Source organism: Amphiprion ocellaris, chromosome 3 (genome assembly GCF_022539595.1).
Source record: "Amphiprion ocellaris isolate individual 3 ecotype Okinawa chromosome 3, ASM2253959v1, whole genome shotgun sequence".
Lineage (NCBI taxonomy): Eukaryota > Metazoa > Chordata > Actinopteri > Pomacentridae > Amphiprion > Amphiprion ocellaris.
Genome location: NC_072768.1, coordinates 38,652,088 through 38,675,130, shown reverse-complemented (window position 1 = coordinate 38,675,130; position 23,043 = coordinate 38,652,088). Strand labels below are relative to the sequence as shown.

The 23,043-nt window shown below is 35.4% G+C and overlaps 2 protein-coding genes across 5 annotated transcripts in view; both read left to right on the top strand.

Annotated features, from left to right (window-relative positions):
• The window catches only part of LOC129348619 (uncharacterized), a 51,259-nt gene extending 38,998 nt beyond the window's left edge, over positions 1-12,261 (top strand). The window contains exon 5 of the mRNA XM_055009428.1: positions 12,124-12,261. Coding sequence (XP_054865403.1) covers positions 12,124-12,166 — 43 coding nt within the window. The 3' untranslated portion in view covers positions 12,167-12,261. The remainder of the gene's footprint in view (positions 1-12,123) is intronic.
• The window catches only part of LOC111588765 (Wilms tumor protein homolog), a 42,231-nt gene continuing 31,195 nt past the window's right edge, over positions 12,008-23,043 (top strand). For 3 of the 4 annotated variants that reach the window (XM_055009432.1, XM_055009431.1, XM_055009429.1), the window contains exon 1: positions 12,009-12,743. In XM_055009432.1, the coding sequence (XP_054865407.1) occupies positions 12,269-12,743 (475 nt within the window). In that variant the 5' untranslated portion in view covers positions 12,009-12,268. Of the gene's footprint in view, positions 12,744-23,043 lie in introns of all 4 variants that reach the window. The other variant, XM_055009430.1, reaches the window with a different exon arrangement.

The following is a 23,043-nucleotide window of genomic DNA, read 5'->3' as shown; positions in this document are numbered from 1 at the left end:
TGATTAATTTGGTCAAATTTTGTGTCATTTTGAACACATTTTATTCATTTTGGACAGGTTTTAAGTTATTTTGGACCAATTTTTAATTTAGGTCATTTTGAAAGAATTTTGATTTGTTTAGTCGAGTTTTGAGTCATTTTGAACAAATTTCAGATAATTTTGAACACATTTTGATTCATTTTGTACACATTTTTGTAGTTTTGGACACATTTTACATCGTTTTGAACAAATTTTAATAAATTTTGGACTACTTTCAAGTCATTTTGTACAAATTTTAGGTAATTTTATACACATTTTGATTAGTTTAGTCAGCGTTTCAGTCATTTTGCACAAATTGAATAAATTTTTGACACACACTTTAGGTCATTTAAATGCATTTCATTCATTTGGACACGTTCCGAGTCATTTTACACACATTTTTGGTGGTCTTCTAAACATTTAGATTAATTTCATGAAGTTCCGATTCATTTTGGATAAACTTTAGGTGATTTATCTAGGAAAATGGTATCGGGTATTGGCAGATACTAAATATTAAATGCCCACTTCGGGAGAAAAAAGTTATTTTAAAAGTTCTTTGTTGATCTTTCTCATCCTTAAATCTGGTTGTTATTTCCTGGATTAATCAGATTATTGTTGGTATATCAACTGTTTGTGGTTGTTATTTCTTTAGTTAATCAGACTATTGTTGGTTTATAAACTGTTTCTGAGTGTTATTTGTTTAATTAATCAGATTATGATTGGTTTATAAACTGTTTCTGAGCATTTCTGGTTGTTATTTCTTTAATTAATCAGATTATTGTTGGTTTATAAACTGTTTCTGGTTGTTATTTCTTTAATTAATTAGGTTATTATTGGTATTGAAACTGTTTCTGGTTGTTATTGCTTTAATAAATCAGATTATTATTGGTTTATAAACCGTTTCTGAGCGTTTCTGCACATGTCGGGATGCTGAACTAACGGTGACGAGACTTTCTGGTCCTGGAGGAGCTGAAGAGTTGAATCGTGGGTCAGACCAGATTTCCAGATGGTGAAGTCACATCTATCACGCCCACAGACGTGCACAGACACGTGCACACTCTCGTTAGAGCAGCAGAGAGCGCTGGGCTGTGATTGGCTCCAGAAGGAGAGGAGCATGATGGGAAGAGAAGTGCTGAGTCGGGGAAAACCCGCCGTGAGGATGTTGGAAGATAAAAACCAAATAAAGACGTTAAAGAGACTCGTTAGAGGAACGACTGGTCTCAGTGAGGACCAAGACGAATGGAGTCCAGCTGCTGGAACATCTGAAACTCAGCATCTGAAACTCAGCATCTGAAACTCAGCATCTGAAACACAACATCTGAAACACAACATCTGAAATTCAACATCTGAAACACAACATCTGAAACTCAGCATCTGAAACTCAACATCTGAAACTCAACATCTGAAACTCAGCATCTGAAACTCAGCATCTGAAACTCAACATCTGAAACACAACATCTGAAACACAGCATCTGAAACTCAACATCTGAAACTCAACATCTGAAACTCAACATCTGAAACTCAACATCTGAAACACAGCATCTGAAACTCAACATCTGAAACTCAACATCTGAAACTCAGCATCTGAAACTCAACATCTGAAACACAACATCTGAAACACAGCATCTGAAACTCAACATCTGAAACTCAACATCTGAAACTCAACATCTGAAACTCAACATCTGAAACACAGCATCTGAAACTCAACATCTGAAACTCAGCATCTGAAACTCAACATCTGAAACTCAACATCTGAAACTCAACATCTGAAACTCAGCATCTGAAACTCAACATCTGAAACACAACATCTGAAACTCAACATCTGAAACTCAACATCTGAAACACAGCATCTGAAACACAGCATCTGAAACTCAACATCTGAAACTCAGCATCTGAAACACAACATCTGAAACTCAGCATCTGAAACTCAACATCTGAAACACAACATCTGAAACACAGCATCTGAAACTCAGCATCTGAAACTCAGCATCTGAAACTCAGCATCTGAAACTCAACATCTGAAACTCAACATCTGAAACTCAACATCTGAAACTCAACATCTGAAACACAACATCTGAAACACAGCATCTGAAACACAACATCTGAAACACAACATCTGAAACACAACATCTGAAATTCAACATCTGAAACACAACATCTGAAACACAGCATCTGAAACTCAACATCTGAAACTCAGCATCTGAAACTCAGCATCTGAAACTCAACATCTGAAACACAACATCTGAAACACAACATCTGAAACTCAACATCTGAAACACAACATCTGAAATTCAACATCTGAAACACAACATCTGGCCCAGACCTTCTCACAGACGTCGACGTCTCCAGATCAATTTTAATCTTTATTAATTTGGTCAAGTTTTGAGTCGTTTTGGACACATTTAAGTTCATTTTCAATGAGTTTTGATTTATTTTGGACAGGTTTCGAGTAATGTTACACACATTTCAGGTCATATTACACACATTTTGATAGATTTAGTTGATGTTTCGAATCATTTTGGACAAATTTCAGGTCATTGTGAATGAATTTTGATTTGTTTTGGACACTTTTCAAGTCATTTTACACACTTTTTAGAATGTCTTGAATACGTTTTGATTAATTTAGTGAAGTTTTGAGTGGTTTTGGACAGACTTTAGGTCATTGAAATGCATTTGATTTCTTTTGGACAGGTTTCAAGTCAATTTGACCACATTTAGAATAATTTTGGACAGAATTTACGTCATTTTGAATTTATTTTGGTTAATTTTGGTTAATGTCGGACAAATTTTAGGTCATTTTGAATACATTTTGACTAATTTATTCAAGTTTGAAGTCATTTTGGACACATTTAAATTGTTTTGATTGCACTTTGTGTTATGGGGGGAACAGAGAACCCAGATGCAGACACAGAAGCAGGGACACAGGAGGAATATTGGGAAGGGCTTTATTTAAACTAAACAAGTCACAACACAAAAAGGGAAACTGGATTGAGAGGGAAACCACAATCAACTCTCTACAAAAAGTTCACAATAAACAGAAGGGAGGAAATCTACAAAAACTAACACAGAACCAACTAAACTAACCAGAAGGGGGACTCACAAGATTGGTGAGGCAGGCTAGGGGAAAAACAGTCCAAATATGATTGAGGCAGACAGGAAGCAAAAACAAGAATTGGGAGAAATCCAAGCGACAAACAGAGTACATTTAGGGAGCAGAGTCTACGTGGAGATGTGAGTCTTTATGATCCAGCAAGGTGTGACTGAATGAGCTGAGCTTTATACTACAAGAGGTGGTTGTGAACAGGTGAATGGAGTGAACTGATTACTGCAGCTGACACTCATTGCAGTAATCAGCAGGTAGCAGAATGCAGGCAGGTGAAGCAGGAAGAGAGAGACAGGGAGAGAGAGACAGGAGAGAGAGAGACAGGAGAGAGAGAGACAGGAGAGAGAGACAGAGCGAGAGAGAGACAGGGAGAGAGACAGGAGGGAGAGAGACAGGGAGAGAGAGAGACAGGAGGGAGAGAGACGGAGAGAGACAGGGAGAGAGAGACAGGAGAGAGAGAGACAGAGCGAGAGAGAGACAGGGAGAGAGACAGGAGGGAGAGAGACGGAGAGAGAGAGACAGGAGGGAGAGAGACAGGGAGAGAGACAGGAGGGAGAGAGACAGGGAGAGAGAGACAGGGAGAGAGACAGGAGGGAGAGAGACAGGGAGAGAGAGACAGGGAGAGAGACAGGAGGGAGAGAGACAGGGAGAGAGAGACAGGGAGAGAGACAGGAGGGAGAGAGACAGGGAGAGAGAGAGACAGGAGGGAGAGAGACAGGGAGAGAGAGACAGGGAGAGAGACAGGGAGAGAGAGACAGGGAGAGAGACAGGAGGGAGAGAGACAGGGAGAGAGACAGGGAGAGAGAGACAGGGAGAGAGACAGGAGGGAGAGAGACAGGGAGAGAGACAGGAGGGAGAGAGACAGGGAGAGAGAGACAGGAGGGAGAGAGACAGGGAGAGAGACAGGGAGAGAGACAGGAGGGAGAGAGACAGGGAGAGAGACAGGAGGGAGAGAGACAGGGAGAGAGAGACAGGGAGAGAGACAGGAGGGAGAGAGACAGGGAGAGAGAGACAGGGAGAGAGACAGGAGGGAGAGAGACAGGGAGAGAGAGACAGGGAGAGAGACAGGAGGGAGAGAGACAGGGAGAGAGACAGGAGGGAGAGAGACGGAGAGAGAGACAGGAGAGAGAGAGACAGAGCGAGAGAGAGACAGGGAGAGAGACAGGAGGGAGAGAGACAGGGAGAGAGAGAGACAGGAGGGAGAGAGACAGGGAGAGAGACAGGAGGGAGAGAGACAGGGAGAGAGAGACAGGGAGAGAGACAGGAGGGAGAGAGACAGGGAGAGAGAGAGACAGGAGAGAGAGAGACAGGGAGAGAGAGACAGGGAGAGAGAGAGACAGGAGGGAGAGAGACAGGGAGAGAGAGAGACAGGAGGGAGAGAGACGGAGAGAGACAGGGAGAGAGAGACAGGAGAGAGAGAGACAGAGCGAGAGAGAGACAGGGAGAGAGACAGGAGGGAGAGAGACAGGGAGAGAGACAGGAGGGAGAGAGACAGGGAGAGAGAGACAGGGAGAGAGAGAGACAGGGAGAGAGAGAGACAGGAGGGAGAGAGACAGGGAGAGAGAGACATGAGGGAGAGAGACATGGGGAGAGAGACAGGGAGAGAGAGAGACAGGAGGGAGAGAGAGGGACAGGAGGGAGAGAGACAGGGAGAGAGGCAGGGAGAGAGAGAGACAGGGAGAGAGAGAGACAGGAGGGAGAGACAGGAGGGAGAGAGACAGGGAGAGAGAGAGAGACAGGAGGGAGAGACACAGGGAGAGAGAGAGACAGGAGGGAGAGAGACAGGAGGGAGAGAGACAGGAGGGAGAGAGACAGGGAGAGAGAGAGACAGGGAGAGAGAGAGAGAGACAGGAGGGAGAGAGACAGGAGGGAGAGAGACAGGGAGAGAGAGAGACAGGAGGGAGAGAGACAGGAGGGAGAGAGACAGGGAGAGAGAGAGACAGGAGGGAGAGAGACAGGAGGGAGAGAGACAGGGAGAGAGAGAGACAGGAGGGAGAGAGACAGGGAGAGAGAGAGACAGGAGGGAGAGGAGACAGACAGACAGAGGCAGCCAAAGAGAGACAGATCAAAGCAGATAGACAGATACAGAGAACAGGAGGAAGAAGGAGAGAAACTGTGGCTAGAACAGGGATCATGACACTGATTCATTTTGGACAGGTTTTGTGTTGTTTTACACAAATTTTAGGTAATTTTGATTAATTCAGTCAAGTTTTGAGTCATTCTGGACACATTTGAGGTAATTTTAGACATAGTTTATGTTATTTCGAACAAATTTTAGGTCATTTTGAATACATTTTGATTAATTTAGTCAAGTTCTGAGTCATTTTGGACAAACTTTGTCATTTAAATGCATTGGATTAATTTTGGACACATTTCAAGTCATTCTGTACAAATTTGATGTCATTTTGGACACTTTTTGATTAGCTCACAGCCATGTTTTTAGTCAATTTGGACAAACAGGTCATTTTGAGCACATTTTGATTAATTTTGGACAGAAAAGTGGTGATGTAATTATTTTTTAAATATTTAAATTATATCTAACAGGCCTGGTTTGTTTCAATATTATTTTCATTCAAACAATTGTCTAAATAGTTGATGATTAACTTTAATATTTAATGAATCCTCCAGCAGCAGAACGTTGAAAAGTGGAATCATAAAATTGATGAGCTGCAGCATCAGGACCTTCTGTCATTGGATTTGAGTTTTAAACTGTTGCCATGGTGACAGTTTTCATCCCTGATTGATCTGCAGGAGATTTTAGCTCCATTATCAAATATAAAGAATCTCGGCTGGTTATTTGATAACAGAAAGCTTTGGTGTGTTTGAATCGTTGAATCTCTGCAGCTTCCAGGTCAAACTGAAACGTTCTTGGACTTGTATTTGAGCCACATTTAACGCTGGACGGTCTGTAAAGAGTCAGATTTGTATCTCAGAGCGTCGACGTTATTTAGTGCAGCGACTTTAAGGGTCGGGGAGGAAAAGGTCGCAGGTCAACGGTTCGTTCCTGCAGTTCGTCTGACGGCTGCAGAGTCAAAACTGAAGGAAAAAACACAAACTAGTGCAGAATTACTGAAAAATATGAGTTTAGATTAGAGAGTAGAAGAACTACGACAACAAAATGCACTTTAGCATCAAAGCAGACATACAAAAAGAGCAGTAGAGTGCATTAAATATAGAATATTACACAATAAACTGTATGAACAGAGCACTATGAGCTCTCTAATCTACACCGATCGGACAGAACATTCTGACCGCTGACAGGTGAAGCGAATAACACTGATTGTCTGTTGCCCAAAATGATCCAAATCTCATCTAAAAATTACCAAAACTCATCCAAAATGACTAAAACTTTTCTAAAATTGGTCTAAATTGTGTCCAAAATGACTTAAGTTTAAGCAAAATTGATCAAATTGACAGAAAAATGTCTAAAATGACTCAAATGTGTCCTTTATGACCACAACATTCTCAAAATGACTCACAAAATATTTTTCTAAATGGCCCAAATGACTAAAATTTGTCCAAAATGTGTAACACATTGTCCAGAATGAACCAAAATTTGTCCAAAACATGCAAATAGAAGAAAGAAGGTGCAAAAATAACACGTCCTTGTGTGACTTCTGCTTCCAGCTGCACACATCACTGCAAATACAAAAACTGGACTCCAAATGTGTCCACAATGACATAAATCTGGTCAACAATTAGCCAAAAGTAGTCTAAAATGACTAAAAGTTCTTTGAAATTAGTCTAAATTGTGTCAGAAATGAGCTAAAATACATCCAAAATGTCTTTTATCCAAGTTTATCCAAAATTGATTCAAAATGACAGAAAAAAGTCTAAAATGTCTCAAATGTGTCCAAAGTAAAGTGAAATTGTGTCCTTATTAACTACAGCGTTCTCAAAAAATGAGTCTAAAATGACATAAATCTTGTCAAAAACATTTTCTAAACGTCCCGAATGACTAAAATTTGTCCAAAAATTCCTAGAATTTGTCAAAAATGAGGTGAAATCTGTCCAAGCTTCTGCAGAAGAACAAGAGAAGTTCATGAAAAGAGCCTTAAATGATGGATTTGTGTTTGTTTTTTGTCTTTATTGAGCAGAAATGTCAACTCAGATTTAATATTTTTATCTCTACACTGCCTGCAGTTACATCCTGAATCTCATCTTTAGCACTAATTCTGTTTTAACAAACCTTCTGCATTGATGCTGTCAGAAAGGTGAAAAAGCTTTAGCTCTGTTAGCTTCATTAGCTCTGTTAGCTTCGTTAGCTCTGTTAGCTTCGTTAGCTCTGTTAGCTTCGTTAGCTCTGTTAGCTTCTTTAGCTCAGTTAGCTTTGTTAGCTCTGTTAGCTTCATTAGCTCGGTTAGCTTTGTCCTGCTAACTAGCCGGCGCCCTCTGGCCTGCTTGGCCCGGTTCCTCTGGTTCCAGCAGGAGGTTTGTGTCGACCCAGAGCTCCCGCTGAGTGTTTCTGTGTCTCAGATAAAGAGACTGTGTTTTCTGAGCCCAACATTTAATCCTCCTCAGTGTTCAGGCTCGTCTGCTAGTCGCTCTGTTGACTCGGAAACCTGAAAAACAAACATTTTAACATCTAAATGTCTGAATTCACACATTTTAACTGGAAACACAAAAGTTTGGTTTTCATTTTATGCACTAAGAAGTTCCATTTGGTTTGGACCAATGTTAGCTAAAGCTAACGTGAGGTGACGTTAACGAGATAAATCCCCAAAATCTTGGGGAAAAAAGTAAATTTGGTCAATTTTTTGTCAAATTTTGAGCCTCTGAAGCTAAATGTGATTCTGATGTTTGTCTTTATTATTAATAAACTGGTGTTTTGTTAATTATTCCGTCTGGATGTTGGTTCAGTGAAGCTCAGAAACACGACGTCGGTGTTAAATGTGAGGATCTGATTCTCCTCCAGATTCTGGGTCACGCTAACCTGAACGTAGAAATAAATCAGATGAAGAGAATATTTCTAGAAGAACAAACAGCAGCTCAACTCCAGTGCATACAGCAGTTTTATTCTAGTGTTAAATTCATCTTTTACTATTTAGATGTTCGGTTTTAGTTGATTTTTAAAATGAAAAATGTCAAAATTCTCTCATTTCAGCTTCTTAAATGTGAATATTTTAAATTTACTTTCCTCCAATAAAGTTTATCCTTATCCTTATGACGATAAACTGAATATATTTGAACAAAACGAGACATTTGAGGACGTCTTCTTGGACATTTTGGACATTTTTCACCATTTTCTGCCATTTTATACACCAAACTACCGGTCAATTAATCAAGAAAACTGAAAATGAAAATGAATGTAAATTCTCTGATTCCAGCTTCTTAAACATGAATATTTTCTGGTTTCTTTCCATTTTTATGTCAGTAAACTGAATATACTTGGACAAACAAGACATTTTAGGACATTATCTTACAAATTTTGGACATTTTTCACCATTTTCTGCCATTTTATAGACCAAACTACTGGTCATTTGATCAAAAAGCAATCTGCATATTAATATACAATGAAAATAATGTAAATTCTGTAGTTTCAGCTTCTTAAGTGTGAATGTTTTCTGTTTTCCTTTTACCTTTATGACAGTAAACTGAATATATTTGGACAAAACAAGACATTTTAAGATGCTATGTTGGAAATTGTGGACATTTCTTACCGTTTTCTGACTTTTAATGGCTGAACAACTAATCAATAAATTCATAAATATTTGGATTGTGGATGAAACAAGATATTTAAGGTACGTCAATTTGGACATTTTCTGCCATTTTATAGACCAAACTATTCATTAATTGAATAATGTGTGAATATTTTCTGGTTTCTTTCTTCCTTTTGACGAAAAGTTGAATATATTTGGACAAAACAAGACATTTGAGGTCATTATCTGGGAAGTTTTGGATATTTTTCTCCATTTTTTGATGTTTTCTGGCCCAACAACTAATCGGTTAATCAAGAAAATAATCCACATAGTACTGGTCAATGAAAATAACGTCAATTCTGCAATTTCAGCTTCTTAAACATGAATATTTACTGCCTACTTTCCACCTTTATGTCATTAAACTGAATATATTTGGACAAAACAAGACATTTTAGGACATTATCTTGGAATTTTTTGGACGTTTTCCACCATTTTATAGAGCAAACTACTTATTAATTGAATTAGTGTGTATAGTTTCTGATTTCTTTCCACCTGTAAGACAATAAACTGAATATCTTTGGACAAAACCAGACATTTTCGAACATTATCTTGCAAATTTTGGACTTTTTCCACCGTTTACTGCCATTTTATAGACCAAACACCTGGTCAGTTAATCAGGAAAACAGTCTACATATTAATAGACAATGAAAATAAATATAAATTCTGTGATTTATGCTTCTTAAAGGTGAATATTTTCTGGTTTCTTTCCTCGTCTGTGACAGTAAACTGAATATATTTGGACAAATTAAGATATTTTAGGACATTATCTTGGAAATTTTGGTCATTTATTACCGTTTACTGCCATTTTATAGACCAAACTACTTATTAATTGAATTAGTGTGTGAATATTTTCTGGTTTCTTTCCACCTTTATCACAGTAAACTGAATATATTAGATTTTTTTTTTTTTTAACATTTTTCTCTATTTTATGACATTTTCTGGCCCAACCATTAGTCTATTAATCAAATGACAGCTCAACCAGTGAAGGAATCTAGTCATTGTCTGTCTAGTTTTATTAACGTAAGATAAACTATTTGATTGCAGATTCCTCAATATGAATTTTTCCTGGTTTCTTTCCTCCTCTGTGACAAAAAAGTAAATATTTTTAGACAAAACAAGACATTTAAAGATGTCATCTTGGACATTTTTCACTATTTTCTGACATTTTTAGACCAAACAGCTGATGAGTTAATCCAGAAACTAACCTACATTATTACTCCATAATACAACTAAATGTTTGTTGCATTAATTTATACCAATATGATAAAATAAATGCATAATTCCCATCTTCTGTCCCTGAGAAAGTGGATTTAAAACTGCGTTTGGTTCTTTTTTATTCAGAGATTTGTTAGAAATAAGAATTAGTGGCATTTTTCGAAACACAAAACATAAAATATCCAAATAAAGACGTATTTTGCATTTTATTTCGTCCATAAAAGCCCAGTTTTAGAGCTGGTGTTGGTGATTCAGCTTCTCTTCATCCCGGTTCTTCTCCTCCGTTCCGTTCCGCGGCTCTAAACCGGCTCCCGGTGCGTCTCCACCGGATCGGTCCGTCTGCAGGAGTCGGTGCGTCTGGAAACAACCGAGGAGGAGAAAATAACGGCAGAAACGTGTTTAGACACAATAAAACTCCGCGAAATTATACTTTTATTGATGCATTTACAGTTAAATTAATAACAGAATTAAAAACTACTAAAAAGACCACGTTTGTTTTGTAGTAAAATGATAAAAAAAAAAAGAAGCAAAAATGCTGAAATCTGAGCCCAAGACGCACGTTAAGTGTTCATGTATTATTATTATCAGCATTTAAATTAAATGAAGTGTTATTTTATTCATCTTTTTCCGGTAGCTGGTGGTTTATTTCCTGGATCTGAGCTGCAGGTCAGAGTGTTTCCAGTTTGAACGGTTTGGTTTTACGCAGCGCTTCAAATCTGCTGCTGCTGTTTGCATTAAATTAAACGTTTTTTTCTACATTTGCACCGTAACACGCACAGCTTGCAACATGAAGCGACTTTTACTTTCACTTTCTGCAGGTTTATCACCGCAGTTTTTAGCAGAGAGCAGAAAGAAAAGGAGAAAAAGCGCACGGAAATAAAGAGAAAGCTGCACAAAAATCTGAACAACACCAGCAATGCAAAGCTTTAAAATTGAATATTATGTTTTAGTATAGAAACGTGGAAATAAAAATCAATTTTTTATATTAAAAAGGGCTTTTATTTTTTAATTTTCTGCTTAAATTGACTTGTTTTCTGCTCCTGTGTCATAAATGTGCGTTAAAAGGGGCTTTGTTTCCTTATTTTTAATAGGAATTTTAACGCTACTTTATTCAACTGAATTAAATCATTAAAAAACGCCATAAATAAATTAAAATAAAGAGCCAGAACCGAGCAGGCCTCGAAGACCAAACCGGGGAAGATTTACGGTCAGTCGCGTCGTTCGTGCGCAACGAGCCGTTAATCTGCCGAATATCATCAAATAATATAATAAATAAAAGCCCGATTTTATTTACTGTCAAAAATAAATACAATTATTATGGAGTGTCATTTAATTGTAGAAACAGGAAATGCAGGGTTTTTTTGCGTTTTGTTGAGGATGAACTCGTTTTTCTCTGTGGATCTGATTGCTGCGCCTCGTTTTAATGTGTGCAGGTGAATTTATAGGTTTAAATGTTCTTTATATTCTGTTTTTTCAGTCAAAAACGAGTTAAATTATTTAATTTCTGAGAGTGTTGTTGATTAAATCTAATTCTAGACTTAAAGGATGACTTTTTGTAGATTTGACTTTGAGAAAATAATGAAAAAAGCTTTTAAAAAATCAGCAAGATTTGTGGTTTTTAGCAAAGTTCATGGCGTTTTTTTTTAACATTATGGTAAAATTCTGACTTTTTAAACAATGTTTGCTAAAATATCAGAATTAGAGGATTTCATTTTTAGTCACGGGGGTCAGATGTGGTTTTATTTTCCTGCAGTTGTGTGTTTTGTCGTTCAGGCAGTAAATGAATGAAGTCAGAGGGTCCTGTCCATCATCACCTCCTGACTCCTCCTCCTCCTCCTCCTCCTCACACACACACACAGTAACACACACACACACACACACACACAGTAACACACACACAGCAACACAGAGTAAGAGTGAGGAGGAGGGCAGAAGAGGTTTCCTCCTCCTCTCTCCTCTTCGTCCATTCAGAGCAGCAGTGATCAGATGTCCTCTCCTCTCTGGATGGACTCCATCTCTGAGACTCAAACTCACTTTTCTGTGGACGGAAACCTCTGTTTTTTAAATAAATTTCTTCTTCTGGTGCAGATTTCTGAGAACCCCGACTTCTCCGTGTGGTCATGAACTCTGATCGGACTTGAGGAGTGTCCAGGCTGCAGCAGGATTCCCGGTTTTTTGCCCCCCCGGTGTAAAAATAGCCTCCCTGTACCCCGGTGTGCTGCCCTGGACCGCTATGGGTTCAGACGTCCGCGACCTGAACTCCCTGCTGCCCCCGGGGCCGGCGGGCCCCAGCCCCGGCTGCCCGGCGCTGCCCGTCAGCTCGGCCCCCCAGTGGGCTCCAGTCCTGGACTTCCACACGGCCGCCGCCTCGCCGTACTCGTCCCTGGCGGCCCCCCACACCTCCCTGGGGCCGCACTCCTTCATCAAGCAGGAGCCCAGCTGGGGGGCCGCCGGGGACCCCCACCACCACGACTCGGACCCCCACTGCGGCCTCAGCGCCTTCACCGTCCACTTCTCGGGTCAGTTCACCGGCACCGGGGCCTGCAGGTACGGGGCGGCGTTCGGGGCCCCGGCGGCGGCGGCGTCCAGCCAGCCCACGGCGGCCGTGGCCCCTCCACACCACCACCAGCCCCCCAGCAGGATGTTCAGCAACCCGCCCTACCTGACCAATTGCATGGACACGCAGCCGGTGGGCCGGAACCAGACAGGTACACCCAACAATTAATCACACTCAATATGTCATGGAAATCCAACTCAAAACTCAGCGTTGGTTGGTTGAACACAAAAAAATAAGGTGGGGTAAATTCATTAAACTAGCTTCATATCTGAAAAACTTCATTTCAAGTTGTCATAACTCAAAAACTGATGCTGGAAATGATGAAATTTAGTTTGTTGCAAATCCAATAATGTTGCATCAACTCAATATTTCATGGAAATTCAATTCAAAACACAGCGTTAGTTGGTTGAACACAAAAAATTAAGTTGTAGTAAATTAATTAAATTAGCTTGATATCTTAAAAACTTCATTTTAAGTTGTCATAACTGAAAAACTGATGCTGGAGATGATAAAATTTAGATTGTTACAATTCCAATGTTGCATCAACTCAATATTTCATGGAAATCCGACTCAAATCTCTGTTTTAGTTGGTTGAACACAAGAATTTAAGTTGACATAATGTAATTAAATTGGCCTGACATCTTAACATCAACTTGAAGAAAACAAATCAAGTCAATATTGTGTGTATATCCAACTCAAATTTCTACATTAGTTGATTGAACACAAAAATTTAAGTTGGCGTGAATTCATTAAATTAGCTTGATATCTGAAAAACTTCATTTCAAGTTGGCATAAGTCAAAAACTGATGCTGGAGATGATAAAATTTAGATAAAACTTTAAAATTGCAACCATAGTAATGTTACATTAAGTCAATATTGTGTGTAAGTCCAACTCAAATTTCAGCATTGTTGAACACAAAAATGTTAGTTGTGGTAAATTAATTCAGTTAGCTTAACATCTTAACCTCAAGTTAAGATGTCAAGATTTAAAGTCCTGAATTTACCTTTAGAATTGTTCTTATGCTGCCATTTATTAATTGAAAATCCCTTCAACTAACTCACTACAGTTTGTTGGCTGTACATAATTCCATCAGAAGTTGTCATTACTCAAAAAAAAATTGGTTAAAACTGTTGCGTTAATGTTCTGGTTGAGTCTACACTTATAATAGTTAACACAGTTTGATTGCAAGATAAAAAAAAATCTACAATTTACTGATTTAGATGAAACTTTTCAGTTGCAAACATAAAATCTTGCATCAACTCAATATTGTGTATAAATCCAAACAAAAATTTCTGAGTTAGTTGGTTGAACACAAAACTCAAGTGAATTAGTGAAATTAGCTTGCCCAGAGTACAACATTTCAAAGATTTCTTAAAGAATTGTTTTAATGCTGCCAGTTATTGATCAAAAATAGTTTCATCTAACTAATTTCACCAGAAGTTGTCATAACTCAAAAAGATTGATGTGAACTGTTTTGATGATCTCTTTTTTTAACATTTAGTTTTTAGAGTGAACATATTATGATGAATTGTGCTGACATTATAATGTCACATCAAATTAATATTTTGTTTATTTTAAACTCAAATTTCTGCGTCTGTTGGTTTAAAACCAAGGTCAAGTTGTAGCAACTTAATGAAACTGGCTTCTTAATTAAATTCACTTCAGGATTTCAACTCCTTTCCTTGATCTACTTGACACTGGAGCAATTTCATTTTTTAAAATTTCCCAACTTAAGAGCTTATGTTTATATTTTTATTATGTTAATGCAGTACATAACACTTAAAAATCCTTTTTAAAATGTAGAAATATTAGTTGGAAGAACTTATTTTTTTAGATTTACCCAACTTAAAAACTTGTGTTTATATTGTCATTGTATTAATTAAGTACGTAACACTTAAAAATCCTTTAAAAAATGTGGAAATACTGGTTGGAATAACTTAATTTTTATGAATAATCAACTTTAAAACTTGTATTTTTGCTGCTAATCATGAAATAATTAAAAATACGTTTGATTTTAGTTGTAAAGCTTCTTCCTTTAACTCAATATATTTGTTGGTTGAACATAATTTTTTTAGAAGTTGCAATAATGCAACAAGATTGAGTTGCATGATTTTTTTATTTTTTGAATTTTTTGGTATTAGAAGTAAAACTATTTCTTCCGAGACGTTTTTGTTTTGGTATTATCTGCACATTTTTGCCTTTTATTCACTTTTTCCAATCATCATATTGGTGTTTTTGTGTCAGAAAAGTAGAAAAGTGACCAGAAATTTGAGTTCAAACCTTCTGCAGGTTCATTTAACTGGATATAAACCATAAACATGATAATTGAGAGTCCGTATGGAGATGATCTGCAGCGGCTTAAAAACACGCTGTAATGTGTTTTATTGACCTTTGCTGCTCGGTTTCCACTGAGGTAAAGCAGGAGGCGTTTCCTCAGTGGCTCGTAGGGAATCAAACAGAGGAAAAGACCATCTGAGAGTTTAGTTTCACATGTTAATATTTAAACCAAAGACGTGTCGGTTTGAGGAAAAACTCCTTTAAAAACTCACAAAGACTCACTTCTTTTTACATTAATGCATCAATTAATGACACTGATGCACATTTTATACCAGACACACAGCGGTTATTATCTTTATTTATTCTTTGTTAGCTTGTTATTCTCCTAATAAATTCATTTTGGACGTTTTAGAGCAGCAGTAGTTTAAATACTAGCTCTAATAATTAGGCTGAAAGATCTTATAAAGCAGAAATACATAATAATCCTGTTTTGTAGTGATTTAAACTGATAATATGTGGATTGAATGAGTGTGATTTAGGTGTTTTTCTGTCCGTTTCTCATTAAATAAAGGAGTTTTTTGTGTCGACGCACCGCTCAGTTCATTCTAATTCATCATTTCAAGTCTCTCAGCTGCAGACATGAGGCAAAAACGTTTCAATAAACACACAGAAAACCTGAATCCAACACATGAACACACCGTAGAGATGCACAGTTAATTAGAATATCACAGAAACTTGACAAAAGTGGTTTTATCCGACACCTTAAATGAATTTACACTAAAATTAGACACATCTAAGGATAAATTGCATCAAATCTGCTGCGTTTAATCTTTTTTACGTCTGAAAAATCACATAAAAACATTAAAATAATTCAGTTAAAAGTCATTGTGGCATTTATTTTCGTTACTTCACTTTATTAAATTCTGACTATTCTTTACTTTATTAAAGAAATTCAACTTGTGACTGATACTAAAGCAAAATATGTACAAATAATCACAATATTAAATATTTTATTAGTGCTTTTTGACGTGTTTTAATTTTAAAATGAATAATTTTCCAGTTTAAATGTGATTTTGCAGACATAAAAACAGAGTTTTAGTTTAATTGGTCAATTATTTATCCAAATATCATAAAACAAATATCATAAATGTTTATTTAAATGTTTTAATAAATGTTATAAATATATTCTTCATTTATTAAAGCATTTATTAAAACATTTATTTGCCACCTCAAGTTGATTTTACACTATTAATTAAACACAAACCTACTTTAATTAAACTAAAACTTTGTTTTTTCATCTGCAAAATCACATTTAAATTGTAAAATGATTTCATTTAATGGTGACGCAGCTGAATTCTACGCAAAACAATGTTAATAAAACATTTAATTATGATTTAAATTTAATTAAATGATAAGAAATGGAATAATCGCAGCAGATTTCATGTCATTTGTGCTCAAATGCAACGTTTGTGTTTAATTTTAGCGTAAATTCAACATGAGGTGACAAAAGCTCTAAAAACTCTTTTTTAGATTTTTATAACATTTTGATAAATATTTGACTTTAATTAAACTGAAAAATCACAGTAAAGCTGTAAAATGATTCAGTTTAACACAATAATGTTGCTGAAATCAATGCATAATTAATGACATAATTACAAACTCAGTCACACGTTTAATTAATTTAAATTCAGATTATTATGTCGTTATAAATGAAGCAGTGTGGTGCACAAATCATTCTGCACAGGTTTAATTTAGTGGAAAATAAATGCCAAAAAGACATTTTTACATAATTTCTATCAATATAATCTCCATATTATTTATGTTTTTGCATTTAGTTCAGTCCTGTTGCACTGAAACTGAATTATTTAATGTTTTAATGTGATTTTGCAGAAGACAAAGGTGAGTTTCAGTTTAATTAAAGTCAGTTTAGCCAAAATAAAAGGATTAAATACACTCACATGCAACACTTTTTTTGATTTTCATAATATTTTGATAAATAACTCACTTTAATTAAAGTGAAACTGTGTTTATACGTCTATAAAATCACATTTAAACTGGAAAATCATTCAGTTTAACATTTAAACACATTAGCAGGGCTCAACAATATGCAAAAATAATGTGAATTAAATATTTAATATTGTGATTATTTGTGCATATTTTGCTTTAGTATCAGTTACAAGTTGAATTTATTTAGTAAAGTTAAATGCATCGTTATAAATGCTGGAAAATAAATGCAAAAATGACCGTTTTACAGAGTTCATGTGGAAATAATCTCCATATTGTTTGTATTTTTGTGATTTTGCAGACACATAAAGTGAGTTTCAGTTTAATTAAAGTGCGTTTGGTAGGAAATAAAGGAGTAAATGCACTAAAATGCAACACTTTTTAAAGACTTTCATAATATTTTGATAAATAATTGACTTTTTTTGAACTGAAACTCTGTTCATATATCTGCAAAATCACCTTTAAACTGGAAAATTGTTCATTTTAACATTAAAATACGTCAAAAAGCACTAACAGAATATTAAATATTATGATTATTTGTGCATATGTTGCTTTAGTATCAGTCACAAGTTTATTTTCTTTAAGAAAATTCCTTGCATTCTTATAAATTCTGGAAAATAAATGCAAAAATGACATTTAACTGAACTATTTTAATGTTATTATGTGATTTTTCAGTGAGTTTCGGATGAATTAAAGTCAGTTTAGCAGAATAAGGGACTAAATGCAGCAGACTGGATGTAATTTACCCTCATATGTGTCTAATTTTAGTGTAAATCCACTTTAAGGTGTCAGATTTCTGTGATATTCTAATTAACTGTGCAGCTCTACGATGTGTTCATGTGTTGGATTCAGGTTTTCTGTGTGTTTATTGAAACGTTTTTCCCTCCCGGCTGTTTTCTCTGCAGGATAATTGATCCGTTGGTGATCATCCAGAGGATTAATTAGTGAAAACAGGCTTATCCAGCAGATAGTTCAGTGAAAACAGAGGAATGAAAGCGCCGCTCCGACCTCTAACCCGTTTTATCTGCAGCCTGCTGAGTTCAGACAAACAAACGGAGGAGCTGAAAGTAGGACAGAATGAACGCTGCTGCAGAGGGTTTATTAGAGAAACGTTGCTTAGAGCGGTTAAAGACGAATAAAGGTGTTTTACAAGGAGTGTTTTTAGTTTAGTAAATATTTCTGCTGCTCGGATTTTAAAGTTAGACTAATAAAAACAGAATGTCTAGATGTGTAAAGCTGCAAAGAAGTGTGTTTTAATGTCAACAGAAGGAGGAAAATGAGTCGATTAGTAGTCAACTGTTAAATTAATCACCAGATTTTGATTATTAATTCATCTGCAGGAGTAATTTCCAGCTAATTTCCAGAGATTCCAGCTCCTTAACTGTGAATATTTTCTGGTTTCTTTCCTCCTCAGTGATGATAGACTGAACAACTTTCTGTCATTTTGGTCTTTAAAAAACACAGAATGACATTTTTTTATTTAATTTAATGAATGAATGAATTTATTTATTTTATGTATATATATGTATATATATACATATATTTCTTATATTTCACCACTTTTCGACATTTTATAAACCAAACAACTCATTATCATTGTGCAATTTCAGAGTGAACAAGTGAACATTTCTTTTCTATCTATCTATCTATCTATCTATCTATCTATCTATCTATCTATAATCTATCTATCTATCTATCTATCTATCTATAATCTATCTATCTATCTATCTATCTATCTATCTATCTATAATCTATCTATAATCTATCTATCTATCTATCTATCTATCTATCTATAATCTATCTATCTATCTATCTATCTATCTATAATCTATCTATCTATCTATCTATCTATCTATCTATCTATCTATAATCTATCTATAATCTATCTATCTATCTATCTATCTATCTATCTATCTATCTATCTATCTATCTATCTATCTATCTATCTATCTATCTATCTATCTATAGTCTATCTATCTATCTATCTATCTATCTATCTATAGTCTATTTATCTATCTATCTATAGTCTATCTATCTATCTATCTATCTATCTATCTATCTATCTATAGTCTATCTATCTATCTATCTATCTATCTATAATCTATCTATCTATCTATCTATCTATCTATCTATCTATCTATAGTCTATCTATCTATCTATCTATAGTCTATCTATCTATCTATCTATCTATCTATCTATCTATCTATCTATAGTCTATCTATCTATCTATAGTCTATCTATCTATCTATCTATCTATCTATCTATCTATCTATCTATAATCTATCTATCTATCTATCTATCTATAGTCTATCTATCTATCTATCTATAGTCTATTTATCTATCTATCTATAGTCTATCTATCTATCTATCTATCTATCTATCTATCTATAGTCTATCTATCTATCTATCTATCTATCTATAATCTATCTATCTATCTATCTATCTATCTATCTATCTATCTATCTATCTATAGTCTATCTATCTATCTATCTATCTATCTATCTATCTATAGTCTATCTATCTATCTATCTATAGTCTATCTATCTATCTATCTATCTATCTATCTATCTATCTATCTATCTATCTATCTATCTATCTATAATCTATCTATCTATCTATCTATCTATCTATCTATCTATCTATCTATCTATCTATCTATCTATCTATAGTCTATCTATCTATCTATCTATCTATCTATCTATCTATCTATAGTCTATCTATCTATCTATCTATCTATCTATCTATCTATCTATCTATCTATCTATCTATAGTCTATCTATCTATCTATCTATCTATCTATCTATCTATCTATCTATCTATCTATCTATCTATCTATCTATCTATCTATCTATCTATCTATCTATCTATCTTTTTTAATAATCAACAATGAAAACAATTCTAGTTCCTGTTTTCTTTCCTCCTCTGTGATATTAAACTGAATGTCTTTGAGTCATGGATAAAACAAGACATTTAAGGACGTCATTTTGGACGTTTTTCACCTTTTTCTAAAACCAGATTGTAGTTGCAGCTTTAATGAGGAGAGAATGTGAGTTATGAAGCGTTCTAAAGCTGTAGTTCTAGGGAGGATATAAACCAGACGTGGGGGATTTCCAGACTTTTCCAGTTGAATAAAAATTTCATCGTCTTTATCATTTGTCACTTCGGTGCTCCACTTCAAAGACGGAAAATCCTAAAATTCCAGTTTCTTAAATGTGAATATTTTCTGGTTTCTTTCCTGCTTTATGAAACTAAACTGAATATCTTTGGACAAAACAAGACATTTGAGGACATTATGTTGGATATTTTTCACAATTTTTTGGCACAAAAATGAATCAATTGGGGAAAATACACACAATATTACCTTTTTATGACATTTTAGAGCATCATTTTGGACTTTAAGGCACATTAATCTAATATTTTACTATCCATATAGTTAACTAATGGAAAAAATAATGAAAAGATTAATTGACAGTGAAAATAATTAGTAGTCGCAGCTTTAATTATTGAAGGATGCACGTTATTTACAGTTTTAAAGTTGTAATTTTGGCATTTATGCATCGAAAGACAATACAAAAACAAAATTCTCAATTTTTTTTCATCTTAAATGTGAATATTTTCTGGTTTCTTTTTCTTTTATGACAGTAAACTAAATATTTTTTGACAAAACAAGACATCTGAGGACGTTATTTTGGACATTTTTCACCTTTGTTCATCATTTTGTTTTTCCTGAAACTAATCGCTTAATTAAAAATAGTGAATAGATTAATCAGCAGTAAACATAATTATTAGTTGCAGCTTTAATTATAAGGAAATACAAGTTAGGAAGAGTTGTACTTTTCTGTGTTTCTGGCTCTAAGGGGAATAAGTTCAAGACGTGGGGATTTCCAGACTTTTCCAGTTGAATAAAAACTGACTTCAGGGAGCGACAACATAAACATAATACACACACATGACACACACACACATAACACACACACACACACACACACACACACACGCACACATAACACACACACACACACACACGCACACACACGCACACATAACACACACACACACACACACACACACACACGCACACATAACACACACACACACACACATAAAACACACACACACACACACGTAACACACACACACACACACACACACAAAACACACACACACACACACACACACACACACGCAACACACAGACACACAGTGGAAGATAAATGGAGATTTTAATGAGTTTTTTCTTTTCTCAGAGTGAGTCAGTGAAAGTGTTTTAATTAATGAAGCGTGTGTGTGTGTGTGTTTCTCTATGTGTATTAGGTGTGTGTGTGTGCGTGTGTGTGTGTGTGTGTGTGTGTGTGCATGTGTGTGGGTGTGTGTGTGTGTGTGTGCATGTGTGTGTGTGTGTTACATGTGTGTCTAGGTGTGTGTGTGTTATATGTGTGTGTGTGTGTGTAGGTGTGTGTGTGTGTGTGTGTTATGTGTGTGTGTGTGTGTGTGTTATATGTGTGTGTTATATGTGTGTCTAGGTGTGTGTGTGTTATATGTGTGTGTGTGTGTGTGTGTGTGTGTGTGTGTGTGTGTGTGTGTGTGTTATATGTGTGTGTAGGTGTGTGTGTTATATGTGTGTGTGTGTGTGTTATATGTGTGTGTGTGTTATATGTGTGTGTAGGTGTGTGTGTGTTATATGTGTGTGTGTGTGTTATATGTGTGTGTGTGTAGGTGTGTGTGTGTTATATGTGTGTGTGTGTGTTATATGTGTGTGAGTGTGTGTGTGTTATATGTGTGTGTGTGTGTGTTATATGTGTAGGTGTGTGTGTGTTATATGTGTGTGAGTGTGTGTGTGTTATGTGTGTGTGTGTGTGTGTGTGTTATATGTGTGTGTGTGTGTGTTATATGTGTAGGTGTGTGTGTGTTATATGTGTGTGTGTGTGTGTTATATGTGTGTGTGTGTGTGTGTGTGTTATACGTGTGTGTCAGTGATTTATTGCGTGTCATGGCCTCCAGGTCAGTTAAAGTCGTGACTCAGGTCTGATCTCTTCTAACAACGTGTGATGTTTGTGTTTCATGTCGTCTAATTAAACTAATATTTTATTGTTTATAAACCGTCAACGTACACGAAGTTTCATTCATATTTTGATTGGAAAACTAAATGAACACTTGAGTAACAGCCAAATAATTTCCAGCAAAAATAATTAAAACTATAAACTACACTAAATAAATGTGTGATACTTTTCATTCAATTAAATTTGTATTTTTATTTAATACATTAAAGTATTTAAGTAGATTAATTTGCTTGTTAAATGACGGATATCTTGTACATTTCCTGAAGTTTTCAGGAGCAAATAATATCTTCAAGCATTACGAATCTGTCAAAATACATTTTTACTCCTGAAAACAGTGCTATTTACCAAATCACCTGGACTGACACTAACGAACTGGAAAGAAAAAAATCTGTAAAAATGTGGCAGAAACAAAAAAAAAAAAACAACCTGAAAATAACCTGAAAATAACACAAAATAAGTGTCTGTAAAATAAAGATTTTTTAGCTATTTAAATCTGTCATTTTAGAGTCACACATTGTCAAAGAAGAAATAAAATACAGATTTAATTACATACAGTCACAACACAGTGAAAAACTGTAACTTTACAGTCAATTATTGTAAAAGAACAATTCATTATTTGAGAAAAGGTTATGTTAGTGTCATTTTGGGGCAGTTTTTAGGATAAACATGTAAACATGTAATTAATGCTAGTTTTCTGTATTTTCTGTATTTTATTTCATTTTAAGACCAAGAAACATTAGTGAACGTGCATCTTTATTCCTTTTATGTTCACAATATTTCATTTTTACTCCATATGAAGACGTCATATATATCAGATTTTAAAATGAGACTTCAAAATAGGCATAAAAATAGAATCTTTAGGTGTGTAAAGCTGCATAAAAGTGTGTTTTAATGTCAAAAGAAGGAGTAAAAATCACTCAATTAGTTGTCAGCTGTTAAATTAATCACCACATTTTGATAATTATTTAATCTGTTGGAGTAAATGTTCAAGAAAAAAGGTCAAAATTCTGGGATTCCAGCTCCTTCACTGTGTTTTTACAGTAAAAAGAATAACTTTTTGTCATTTTTGGCCCTTAAAAAAGTAGATTAACATAATTTAATTTAAATTT